The 13862-nt window shown below is 47.6% G+C and overlaps 1 protein-coding gene across 1 annotated transcript in view; it reads right to left on the reverse strand.

Annotated features, from left to right (window-relative positions):
- Positions 1 to 11986: 11986 nt before the first annotated feature.
- LOC135219416 (rab GDP dissociation inhibitor alpha-like) overlaps positions 11987 to 13862 on the reverse strand; it is a gene marked incomplete at its 5' end in the record, with an annotated part of 65215 nt that continues 63339 nt past the window's right edge. Inside the window, 1 exon segment of the mRNA XM_064256177.1 lies at positions 11987 to 12486. Coding sequence (XP_064112247.1) covers positions 12291 to 12486 — 196 coding nt within the window.

Here is a 13862-nt window from a genome sequence, read left to right on the forward strand (position 1 = left end):
TCTTGATCTCCTGTCTGAGTGCTACGTCCTTCGGTGACCCGTGGACGTACGACTGCTGTTGGACCGGGTTGGAGGTGAGGGGTGGCCGAGATTCGAAGGGTAATAGATATCCCTCCCGAAGGACATCTACAATCCATGTCTCGGCGCCGTAGCGCTGCCAAGTTGCCCAATGGCTGGCCAGGCACCCCCCCACTTCCGGCAGCAGGTGAGGGGAACGCCGTCCCTAGCGTTTCCCCCCTTTCTTCGACTTCTTCCCAGAGCCTCCACGGGATGAGGAGGGCTGGGAGGAGGGCTGGTTACGGCCCCCCTTGCAGAAGTCGAAGAAGACAGAGTCAGTCCTCGGGGAACGGCTTCGACGCAGCAACCGTCTTAGCAGCCGAGGAAGCGCTAGCCGAGCTCTTAGACTTGGCCGCAGTCGAGGATGCCCAGAAGCCTTCGAGACTGCCTGGTGAACCAGACGGTTCACTGTCCTCAGTGCGCCGTCTATCCACCGCAGCGTCCACCATCTCTCCTGGGAAGAGAGAGTGGGAACTCCGTAAAGGTCCGTTTCGAAGTCCCAATGCCGCTTCACGCCCGGCCGGCCCTGGAAACCCGAGTAAGGACAGCGTCCCTTCGTCGGAGAACCAGGTTGGCCCCACAGGTTCACCGTCTGGTGGGCAGGAAAGAGAATGGCTCTTCCCCAGACTGGCAAAGTCTCCTGAAGGCCGAGTCATCTTCGGTGGGAGAAATTCCCCCAGAGTTGGCTGCGACCTTAGATACTGTGAGGGACCACAGATCTAGCCAGAGACGGCCTGGAAAGCTGCCATGGCGGTAGATTCCAGGCCTAGTGCCTCTTGCTGCGAGAACCACAGGCTTTTTTTTTGTTTTTTTTTTTTTTTTTTCTTATCGGACAGGAGCTGTTGCAGAGACACACCCGGAGTCAGCCTCGCTAACTCCGGGTTCACCTGTTTGGGCGGCATCGGATCTTCAGATGGCACGTAAAACCAAAACCGCCGATGGTCGTAGCAGAGGAGGTGGAAGTAGCTTGCTAGACCTGCCAGACTTCAGTGAACCGTCCTGTCCAGAAGACAAGCGATTCAAGCTTGGTCCAGCACTGAGTCAGCCAGCTCTGACCGCGGCAAACCCACCGTCGGTCTGGGTTCCCTCTTCGGCGGGCCCAGAACGACTCGAGCCGGGACGTGGGCTCGGATGGTGGGAGCGGCGATCCTTCCCCGAGGTCGTTGTTGCTGACGAAATCAGCGCAATAACCTCGGCAAAGTTCCTCTGGATCTCAGGAGTGACTGCATCCTGTGGAGTCGGACCGTCCAGTCCTCAAACAGGAGCACCTCCCGAGATACCCTCCTCCCTCAAGGAGAGGAGCAGCGACAGCCCCCTCTCGGTCTCCTCCCAACCACCTGTGCGTAAGACCTGGCTGGTCCGAGAACCGAGCCTGGTTACGTACGACGACGTGGCGGGTATCCTGAAGGGCGCACCCTTCACGATCACTCCTCAATACGCTCGGCCCCTCCCGGTGTAACCCGAGGAGGTTGAAGGTATGGGAGAGGCAGACCTGACGCTCTCTCCTCGCTCACTGGCAGAACCAGCGGGCTTGGAGGGACTGCAGGCGATCGTCAACCCGCGGTGGTCGATCGAGGCTGCAGACCTAGTCGAGCCGTCTCGCTGTGGAGAACGGCTGGACCGAGAACAGCGGCCCCGGTCTCGTGTGTCAGAGGAGCTGGTGCTGGTTAACCGTACCCGATCGCATCTCTGTAAGAGCGACGGTCAGGCGACGGCGCAGCTCCACTGTCACGGTGAGACCGGTGCGTGTCCTCACGGTGCGTCAGTTCGCTGGTACCAGACCGTGGCTGGTGCCGCGAACGGGGGGACCTCTTGCCAGCCTCAGCCGTGGCCGGTGGTCATGGACCGTCACGTCCGCCCGGGTAGCCAGCTGCTCGCCGCGAGAGCGAGAGCTGGTGGTGGTGAGAGTCGCGTGAGCGGCTGTCACCAGTCTTCCGCTCCGTGCCGTGAACCTGACGCTGAGCGGACTCAGAGGTCTGGTTCCTCTGGCGCACGGTCCGCTGGTATGGCGACCGTACACTCGGTACCTCTCGCGAACGAGCGGCCGAGCCGGATCCTGCTGCTGTGGCCGGCAACCACTGACAGCAGGTGAGGAAGTGCCGGTGTTAGGCCGGCACCCCTCTGGTACCCCGGTGTAGTCTTCTTCCCTTGCGGGAGAAGAGACGGGTCCTGCTCCCGAAGGAGCAGGGCGACCAGCGGAAGAACCCCCCGTCTCACCAGAGCGAGACGGGCCCTTAGAAGCTCCCGAAGGAGACTTCTTAGGGGGGGGGGAGGCGACCTTCTTCTTCTTAGGCGGGGGAGCCTTAGAAGAAGAAGGGGAAGAGGCGGCAGACGACGACGACGAAGAAGACGATGAAGACGACGACGACACCTTCCTCCTCTTCTTCTTCTTCTTCGTCAACCTCCTCAGGACCGACGTCAGGTCTGTCATCCAGGACGGAGCCGGGGCTGCTGTTGCCGAAGCAACAGGGCCCGGACGTACCTGTCCGAACAGACCAGCATCGGAGCAGCGGCGCAGGAACGGGAACAACATCAGCAGGTGCGAGCATCACAGGAACGGCAGCAGACACGGCAGGATCAGGAACAGGAACAGCAGCGGTGGTCACGGCAGGTACGGCAGATACAGCTGGTCGAACCAACGGCACAGACGTCATCGGTACCGGTGGGAGGTCCAGGGGCGAGCTCTTCGGGCACATGAAGTCCTGTCGCGGCAGCACGCAAACCAGGTGGCGGCATCACACTCCCCCGAGTTACGGCGACTGGCCCTGCACCGATGTTGTGGGTGTCACAGAGACCGCGTGCTGGGTGTACACCAGGTGAGGAGGTGACGCGTAGCCAGGTGTTGTCAGGGTCGTGGTGGTGGTTGTGACCGTAGCATGCGTAACCGCCACGGAGCCAGCGAGATGATAGAGCAGCCCCTGGACACTCGGCACGCCCTGCAGTCCCAACGATGCCCACACCTGTCCCGAGGTCATCCTTCACGGCAACCGCACCTGAGGAGGCAAAAGTCGGGTGATTAGGAGGATCCTCTACCCGCCCGCTCGCAAGCGAAGACGAGCGGATAGAGGACCCAGAGTACAACTCTACGTCGGGGTATCTAGCGCCCTCCCTCCACACTCGACCACATCGGAGTAGAGAAGGACCTAGACACCGCCCCCGAAGGGGGAAGGCGCGAGACGTGGAAGTTGAGTCGCGCGGCAGGAAAGAAGACGAAGTGTCCGTCACCAAAGGAGTCGCGGGAGAGCTTCCCGACGACTCCTTTGGAGGCCTTCGCTTCTTCCTGCCCTCATACAATGTCCACTGCGCCTCCGACCAGTCAATACAAACATCACAGGCTCGGCCCGGGTGCATTCGCGCCCCCGCACCGAGCACACAACACATGAGGGTCAATCTCGTGGAATGATCTGAACTTCCCGCATTTTGCGCCCTTCGGTACCCGGGCAAAGTCTCCTTGGGTAGCGAGGCGTGGAGATTCCATCATAATTCAATTGCAGCGTAATTAATATGATAAGAGAGAAAAACTGTACTTACAGCTCTTTTCATACACAATTACAAACAAACTAGAAAGCAACGACGAGCAGCGGGCAGAGAGCGAACACACACGTCCATCACGTGAGGCCGAAAGCAAAAGTGATTTGTTTACCTCCCAGTCGCGCGCAGCGCGCCTGTCGGACAAGCAGTTAACTACCGAACCCCTTGTTCGAAAGCTTACGACCTATCCAGCTGCCGCTAGTATCTTCCTATTGTAAAAGGACCGAAGGTTTGTATGCCGTGTCGGAAACAAATATATACTACTAAGGATATGTCTCAGCTCCCTGCCCCAGCACCGAATCCGCCGATAACGTACGGGCCTAACCCGAAGCACTTTTCATACGTAATTTTGACGTCTCTCAGATAGTGGTTTGCAAAGACTGAGTTGCAACGCCAGAATGTTTGCCTTCATAATATTACTCAGGGATATGTTTTTGTTAAAAGTCAATGACGTGGCAATAGCTCTTACCTCATGAGCTTTGACCTTAAGAACTTTGAATTGACTTTCATCACATATCGCATGCGCTTCTTTCACCAGGCTTCTGATAAAGAAAGAAAGCGCATTCTTCGAAAGAATCCTCCTTGGATCTCTTACAGAGCACCAAAGGTTGACATCATTGCCCTTAAGTTTTTCTTTCTCTGTAGATAGAATTTTAAACTTCGTACTGAGCAAAGCGACCTCTCTGCTTCCTCGCCTACTAATGCAGACAAGCCTTGTACCGCAAAGCTCCTAGGCCAAGGATTTGAGGGGTTCTCGTTCTTGGCCAAGAACGAAGGAAGGAACGACAGATAGCTGCATCTCCTCTGAATCCCACATTTCCTTCTAGTGCATGGAGTTCACTAACCCTCTTTGCAAGGAAGCCAATGCCGATGAGAAAAATGTCTTCTTCGTGAGGTCTCTAAACGAGGCAGACTGAGGCGGTTCGAACTTATTGGACCTCAGGTAACGTAGCACTACATCCAGATTCCAACTCGGAATCCCTGGAGAAACCTTCTTGGATGTTTCAACGATCTTATTAGATCATGAGGTCCTTATCTTCTGAAATGTTTAAGTTTCTGTGCCTAAACACTGCAGATAGCATGCTACGATAGCCTTTAATGTTGATACCGCCAATCCACACTTTCTTCCTAAGGAAAAGTAAGAAGTCTGCTATTTGGGTCACAGAGGTACTGGAAGAGGAAAAGTGATGGTTCCTACACCATCGCCGAAGACGTCCCACTTCGATTGGTAGACTCTAAGGGTAGAAGGCCTTCTTGCTGCTGCGATAGCCGTTGCAACTCTTGCAGAAAAGCCTCTCGTTCTGACCAAACTTTTGACAGTCTGAAGCCAGTCAGATCTAGCGGGGAGGTTTTTGTGATACCTCTCGAAGTGGGGTTGTCTGAGCAGATCGATCCTCTGTGGTAATGTTTCTCGGAAGATCTACTAACCATTCCAGTACCTCTGTGAACCATACTTGTGCGGGCCAGAACGGGGCTACCAGCGTCATCCTTGCTGCCTCCGATTCTGCAATTTCTTTAGTCTCTCCCAGTATCTTGAATGGAGGAAAAGCATACATGTCTAGACCCTTCCAATCTAGTAGAAACGCGTCTATCGACACTGCCCTCGGTCCGATATCGGAGAGCAGTAGTTTGCTATCCTCGCATTCTTGGCTGTGGCGAAGAGGTCTATATGATGTTTGCCCCAAAGCTTCCACAGGTCCTGCAAACATTCTCGTGAAGAGTCCACTCTGCAGGCAGGACTTGATCTTTCCTGCTTAGGAGGTCTGCTCTGACGTTCTTTCTCCCTGTACGAACCTGGTAAGGAGACAAATCTTCCTTTGCTCTGCCCAAAGCAGAAGGTTCTTTTGCTGTCTCGTACAGGGAGAAAGAGTGAGTCCCCCCTGCTTCCTGATGTAAGCCAGGGCCGTGGTGTTTGTCCGAGTTGATCTGTACTGCTGAAGCTAGGACGTGGGGCTCGAAAGCTTTCAAAGCTAGCCAAACCGCCATCAGCTCCTTCTTGTTGATGTGCCAGGTCACCTGTTCCTTCTTCCAGGTGCCTGACACTTCTCTTGAGCCGAGCGTTGCTCCCCAACCTGTTTCCGAGGCGTCGGAATACAACACTTGGTTGGGGTTCGGAATGTGAAGGGACTCCCTTCTGCAAACCTGAGAGGGTTGGCCCACCAAGAGAGGTCCTTCTTGATTTCCCTTGAGATCTCGAAGGAGAACTCTAGGTTTTGCGAACGACACCTCCAGTTTCGATGTAGAAAGAACTGGAGAGGTCTGAGGTGCAACCTTCCTAGAGAAGGAATTGCTCCAACGAGGAGAGTGTCCCCAACAAACTCATCCACTCCCTCGCTGTGCATACTTCTTTCTCTAGGAAGGCTTTGACTTTCTCTGACCCTCGGGCTATCCTTTCTGGAGACGGAAAAGCCCGAAAATCCAGAGAAGCCATCCGAATCCCCAGATAGATACGATCTTGACTGGGGATCACCGAGACTTTTGAAAGTTTTCACCAAAAGTCCCAGAGAACTTGCCATGAAAAGGGTCTTTTGTAGGTCCTCCAAACATCTTTTCTGCGACTTGGCTCTGATTAGCCAGTCGTCCAAGTAAAGGGACACTCTGACTCCCTCCAAATGTAGCCATCTTGCTACATTTTTCATTAGGCCTGTGAAGACCTGAGGGGCTGTTGAAAGGCCGAAGCACAAGCCCTGAACTGGAATATCCTTCCTCCATCATGAACCTGAGGTATTTCCTTGAAGAAGGATGGATAGGCACATGGAAGTAAGCGTCCTGAAGATCTAGGGACACCATCCAGTCCCCATGCCGAAGGCCGCCAACACTGAGGATGTCGTCTCCATGGCGAACTTCCTCTTTTCTACAAAGAAATTCAGGGCGCTTACATCCAGAACCGGTCTCCATCCTCCTGAGGCTTTTGGAACTAGAAAAAGGCGGTTGTAAAAGCCCGCTGAGCAAGGGTCGCTCACTAGCTCTATAGCCTCTTTCTCGAACATTTGTTCCACTGCTTGTGTTAAAGCAAGGTTCATGATGGGATCCCTGTACCTGGCCACCAACTCCCTCGGAGTCGTTGTCAACGGTGGTCTTTCCGTAAATGGAATCAGATATCCTTTCCGATAATCGAGAGGGACCAGTTGTCCGCTCCTCTCTTTGCCCAGGCTTCCGAGAATCTTAGAAGAATCTGGCACCTACTGGTGTTTGGAGGACTACTCCCTACTTTCTTAGCTCTGGCAGAGCGTGAGAAGGATCTACCTCTCTTGAAAGGTCTATTACCTCTCGAGGTAGAGGCTCTAGAAGGAGGGCCCCCTCGAAAGGGCTCCTGTCTAGCTGAATCTCCTTCTTCGTCTTCGTCTGGAAGGAGGTCCTAGGCTTCCGTGCCGACTGCGCAAGCATGTCTGAGTCGCCTTCGCAGAGATAGATCCTGAGATGTCCTGTATTATCTTCTTCGGAAATAGCAGAGGCGAGAGCTGCGAATACAGAAGAGAGGCTCTTTGGGCATGCGAAACAGACTTAGTCAGAAAAGAGCAGAAGACTGATCTCTTCTTAAGGATCCCGCTGCTCCCAAACAGGGAGGCTATTTCGCTCGATCCATCTCTAACTGCTTTATCAATGCACGTTAGAACACTGTTAACAGAGATCTTCTGGCGAAATAGCATCCGGGTTCTGAGTCTTCTTAGCCAAGACCCCCAAAGACCAGTCAAGGAAGTTGAAGACTTCCAGACTCTAAACATTCCCTTCAGCAGGTGGTCAAGCTCGTTCATAGCCCCGGTAGTCTTAGCAGACAAAAGAGCCGAGCGTCGTGCTGCATCTACCAGAGAAGAGAAGTCCGCATCCGCCGATGAAGGAAGACCCAGGCCTAGGGGTTCTCCAGACTCGTACCAAAACCCCAGTCTGCCCGTAAGCTTGGAAGGAGGGAAAGAAAACACAGTCTTCCCTTTCTTTCCTTATAGAAAGCAGCCAATCACCAAAACCTCTCAAAGCCTTCTTCATTGAGATGGTTGGCTTCATCCTCACAAGAGGAAACTTTCGTCTTCTTCAAAGTCGAATAAAGAGAGAGAGGAGACGGAGGAGCGCGGGAGTAAGGGAGTCTCCAAACTCTTGAAGAAGGAGATCTGTAAGGATCTTATAGGACGAAACTGACGAGTCCTTCACCAAATCCTCTTCTGAAGGTTCAACTTCATCCACTGAAGAACCCTCCGCTTCTTTACGAGGGCAGTTAGTCTTCTCTAAAGAAGTGCGCCTGTCCAGAGAGTGCCTCGTAGCAGACTGGCGCCTATCAGGGAAGCCAAAGATTCTGGAGAGCTCCTCTCAAATGAGTCCTTCCTACTCTGATGAGTGCGTGCTCTTTGATCCTTAATCCTACTCCTAGAATTCCGGCTTCCAAAGGGAGCGCCTGCTAGGAGAGGAGAGCCTACTATGCTCAAGGCGCTTCTCAGGATCCATGCGCCTGTTCAAAGGAGAGCGCTGCTAGGCGAGCTGCGCCTACCATGAGCGAACGCCTACTAGGCTCTTGGCGCCTACTTACAGGAGAGCGAAGCCCTGGAGAAGGTCGCCTACTAGGTGACCGGCGTCTACCATGCTCCACAACTTCGATCCAGACTTTGTGTGTCTCTTCAAAAGGTAGTCTCCCGAAGAGACATATCTTTCAGGCTCTACACGGCCTGTCCCTGAACAGAGCGGCTAAAAGGAGAGCCGCGCCTATCAGGAGAAAAGCGCCCCTATCCTCCGCACCCACGCTTGGACCGGGAGAGCGTCTACTTGGGGAGTAGCGCCTACTAGGTTCAAGGCACCTACAAAAGGCGAGATCCTGTCTCTTGACGAATCCATCAAAGAGTAGGCTCTATTATCCGGAGAATGAAGGATCTTCGGAAATGCGCGAGAAGACGAGGCTGTAGCCCTGTCTTTAGACGAAACGCTACTAGGCGCTAGATCCCTTCCTACTGGAGAGATGTAGTCACCAGGAGAAAGCTTCTTGGCGATTGACGCCTGGGAAGACGACAGCGTCTGCGAGGGAAGAGCGCCTCCTTCCATCCGCTGATACAGGAGAGAGAACCGACTCTGACTGAGACGGTAACCACAGGCGAAGGAATCCTAGACTTTCTTGACAGGGAGAGAGAAGTTCTTTCGACGCGTTCCTCCTGCCAAGGAGCCCCGCCCAGAGCCGAAATCTGCGCTTGCAGTCCAGCAAGAATTCGAGCTGGAGATCTTGCAAATCCTCCACCGGAGAAGAGGCTCCGAAGCCCTACTATGAGGCGAGAACTCCTGCTCCATCCTTGGGTTTTCTTGATCTCTACTTTCGGCTCTTCTGGAAAAAACTTCCGGGGCTGGAAGGAAAGGCACCCAGAGCCTTCCAGGCTCTCTTCAGCGGTCGCGAAGAATCCGAGGCGCATCCATCCTCTTCTAGGCGAAGGTGGAGGAAGAAGAAGAGAAGCATTGGCGCAATACCCTCCTTCTTCGCGCGAACAAGGGCAGCTGGGTACGAGCATCAGGATCTACCGAGGGGGACGCCTGATCGGTGGGAGTTCTCACCTAACCTTCCTGCGCTGTTGACTTTCCTCCTACACTGGGCCTGGGAGTCTGGAAGAGGTCTAGGCCCTGGAAGCATTAAAGGAGCCGATCGACGCACCTCCACTGCCCAAGGGTCACTGCACAATTCACCTTCACTACTCTTACCTTGCAAAACGAACGAATCTTCTTTCCATGCTAAGGATCGTGGCTCTCATGTTGCTACTTCTTCGTAGTCGTATCCTAGGTTCGATGCAGGGCGCAGGAGCTGAAACTGGAGAAGGTTTCTAATGCTACAACAGGATTTTCTTCTACATCGCTAATACGAGACTTACTAGAACTCCTAGACGAAGCCTTCTCACCCCTGTCTTTCTCTTAACTTCACGTAGGAAGAAAGAGCCTTCCATTCACCCTCATCCAACTTCTCACACTCATTACACGGGTTAACAAAAGAACATTCTTTCCTCTACATTTAAGCAAACTTGTGAGGATCTACCGTAGCTTTTCGGTAGTCTCACCTTGCTTCATCCATAGAGCACACCCTAAACATAGAAGATTTCTTAACCTCTAACTCAGACATCTCGAAAAAATCAAAGAAAAATCCAATTCAATATCCAAAAACAATCACAAATGCGTATGCCAAGCCCAACAAGATCAGGTACTTCACCGAAAGTCAGTCCAAATAAATCCACGGCAACGAGAATCGAATAAAGCTGTCAGGAGGTAACAACCACAGGTGTAGTTGTCACGGCGACAGAAAATTCTGGCTGGTAAAGGGAGATTTGGTTCTTACAGCCGCCACCCAGCGGCGGGTAAGGTAGATCACCTGACCTACCTGTCGCGTGTGCCGCGAGTTTTGAATTCTGTCGTGACGTCAGAGACGTATAGCTAAGTATATATCTGACAGGAAAGTTCATGTACAAAAACCGCTTTAAATGGATAGACAGTAACACGTCTTATCTTAAAGGCGGTAGGAAAATAATTGAGGTGCACAGGTAGCCGTGGGCATTCCCCTTGTAACAAAAATCGCCCAGGACCTGGTATAGATTTCATTTAGTCCCTGGATCTCACAAGTGTAATTTTATTCTACCGGTTTCCAGCTTGGCGCTAGTAAATCTAATGTTAAGACCGAAGGTTTGTTTCGTGTATGAACAACTTGTACTTACATGCTTTTTAAGGCGCAATACTCAGTGCTGGAACAAATTCAACTTGGTCATTATACTGTAGTGTAACCCCAACACAAACTTTTTGAAAGGCATTGTGAATTTTTTGGATGTTGTACTCTACACATTTTCCATTTGCTTTCTTTTATATTTTTCAATAATTTTCAGTACTTCATATTTTATGGCATATTAACTAAAAGTTTAGATTGAGGCCTAACTGTGGACAGTGGATTCCTTTTACTTACCCTTTGAAGCCAATACATTTTTTAAAAACAAATTAACTCAATATAGATGGGTAAAACGATGATCTACTAAACATATTACAATCTAAAGATACCAGGCATTATTATGTGGGGAAGACAATCATCATGGAACAGGGAAAAATATGATTACCTTACACAGAAAACGTCTTCAAAATTGTACTCATAAGGTTCTCAAGAAGAATCAAGACTGGCATGTCACACGATACAACATTCATACAAATAAGCATGTACCTGAAACTAATTAGTTCAGCTAAATATTTCTTTAGTCTAACAGTGCTAAACTTAAATACATCATAAAACTTAACATTTACGTATATGTACAGTAGAGTGTAACCACAGGAAACCTTCACATATTGCTGACAGTTCATTTTTACAACTGTCCCTTAATGCAAAATTTTTCAATTCTGAAAAATTAAGCATGAACTAAGGTTAAAGTAAAACCCAACATTCTGTTATCCTTTATTCTGGAATGATTTTACATATGAAAGCAGATTTTCTTTAATAGTATGGACAACTTGAACTCGAATGACAAGCAGTGCAGTGACCTGGCTTTTTAACAAAGACCGTACAAAAAATAATGCAAGACATGCAGCCCATTATAATTTGTGTGTACATATATATATGAATATATATGTATGTGTATATATATACATATACATATATACAAAATACATTAATTTCTAAATAACCTATCACATACCGAATCATGAAAGACCCACTGACCCAGTTACTTTGAAGAGCATGCCGACCCAGTGACAAAATGTATTGTTGCATGTAGTTGTCCAAATTTTTTTCTTGTAACAATAAACATACTGTGACACACAGAACAACAAAGTGTAGTGTCAATATTTTACTTTCTTAAAAAATAATAAAAACAAAAAATTAAGTCTGCTTCATCTGCCCAGTCGTAATTTGATATGCCAGCAATGAATTACACATACGAAGGTTGAAGAATGAGAGGAATGTGGTAACAAAAGACAAAAAACAGGTCAAAATATAAACTTTAAATATTTTCTCAAACTTTACCATAAAAATCCTTTACAAAAATGACTGCCTACAATTCAGTAGCTACTCTACTTCAGGACATTTTTCCATCACTGACTTATGTATACACATTAATAAAACATTCTATTTGCCACTCATCTACTGCACATTAATGAGGCCAAAAGTCGTGCATGTCAAGTGGCCCCTCAAACTCAATATTATCTTCCAAGAAGGGGGTTGGGAGAGGGTATGTAACAAGCAGAAATGAGCTAGCACGTAATTATATTGAATCAATAGCAGTCACAATCCAGTACTGATTACTAATTCTCCTTCTGTCTTTAATTAATTATATATATGAGAACCCAGTAATTATATATTATATATATTATATATTATATATATATATATATATATATTATATTATAATATAATATATTATATATATTTAATATAATTATATATAATATATATATAGATATATATATAATATATATATATATATATATATATATTTTATATTATACATATATATGTATATATAATCAAATTAAGTTAGCTTTGGTATAACAAAACATAGAATGCTGATGTGTTTTCCCCAGTATCAAATGATAAGTGTATGCATGTTTTCAATGGTGTGATAGTGTGACGTGTAATCACAATACCGGCTACCTAGGGAAGCAGCAGGCAGAATAGGCATGGCAGTTTGAGTGGCCAAACCTTTGACCTGAAACACACCAACCTAGAGAGCCAGTCAATTACATGTGGGAAGGAGGAAAGGAGTGTACAGGGCACCTTACAGTTCTTCATCACCCAAATTGTGCTTCACCTTAGAGAAATCAAAGTCCTCGCCAGTGCCACGGCGGTAGATAGATAAAACATCCAAGCACGTTGTCTCAAAGTGAGATGTGGCATCATATGATTCAGATATAAAAATTTGATTCTCCTGACCGTCTTCAAGTGGTTTATATATTGGTGAAACAATCACAAACCTGAAATTAAATAAATGAGACTAAATTAATGACACATTTTCTGATATTTGAAATTACGGTGATACATCAATTACTTGTATTTCTGAGTGTGGATCAAGTTCCTAAAAATTATATTATCCTAAATAAAGTCTTTCAAATCATTATTACACTAATTACTTTAAATCAGATAAACCAGAGTGATTTTGTACTCTCAAAAGAGCTATTTTGAAGGATCAGATCTAAATGAAATTAATTCATTTCATGGAAGTAAAGGAAATGGACAACCTGGATGGAACCAATTAAAGGGGAAAAGATGCAAAGTAAAAACAGAAAGCATTGTAGCTTGGGGCAAAGAAATTCTATCATGTACAGAATACCATGCATGGCACAATAGCACCTCTATTGTAAAACAGATTCGTCTCATATACTGTGGGTAAAAAAAATATACGAAAAAAGATGAAAAGATGTAATTTGACGAGTAAAGGCTGAACAAATTTATTTCAAATAATAACAACTTTTTGTAACATACTATCCAAATTTTTTATTTTAATTCCCTACATTAAAAATTAAAAAAAAAAAAAACCTAGGCTTTAGTGTGTATTTGCTGGGCTAGGATCAAACCAAATTCATACAAGGCATAAATTGTGAGATATTATTAATGTATGAACTCTCTTTGTTTCGGCATTTTTAATGTTATAAATGTATAATACAAAATACAAATTGTACTGTAATTACAGTATAATGCATGGGAACTCCAGTAAAAAGAAAATGGATAAAATTGACAATTCCCACAAAATTTAAGTTTCTTTTTTAAATAAGGGTGACCTGAAACGTTTGTTATCAATAATAGACTGACCACACTAGTTCTGAGCATTTATAAGTAGATAGTGCTTATGGAAGGAAATAAAGAAAAAGAAGGAAACTTTGATTTTGGCCAGAGCCAAGGCCTGAATTTGCTGAACACAAGATTAAGAAATAAAGAGAAAAATAGATAACATACATCAGGTAGACAGAATATAGAATTTGGGCCTAAGGCTAAGCGTAACCTATGAAGTAAAGTTTGTAAGGAGTTAGGGGAGGAAAACCTCAAAATTACACTATGAAACAATTGTTAGGTGTGTGTGGAAAGTAAAATGGAAGAATCAACATGAATAGAGGTACATACAGGAAGATGAATGAAAGGGGTCGCAGCTAGGGGCCAAAGGGGTTGGAAAGAACCTTAAGTAGTGCCTACAGTGCATCACATGAAATACACTGATAGTACTACCACCCTACAGGGGATAACATGCAACAAATTGCATCAAACTTTAATGTCTGATCAAATTTGGGCTGTCAAGCCAAACATGAAGGGACTGCACTGTTACATCAAGTATGGATTGCTAACACAAAATAGATTG

Source organism: Macrobrachium nipponense, chromosome 1 (assembly GCF_015104395.2).
Source record: "Macrobrachium nipponense isolate FS-2020 chromosome 1, ASM1510439v2, whole genome shotgun sequence".
NCBI lineage: Eukaryota > Metazoa > Arthropoda > Malacostraca > Decapoda > Palaemonidae > Macrobrachium > Macrobrachium nipponense.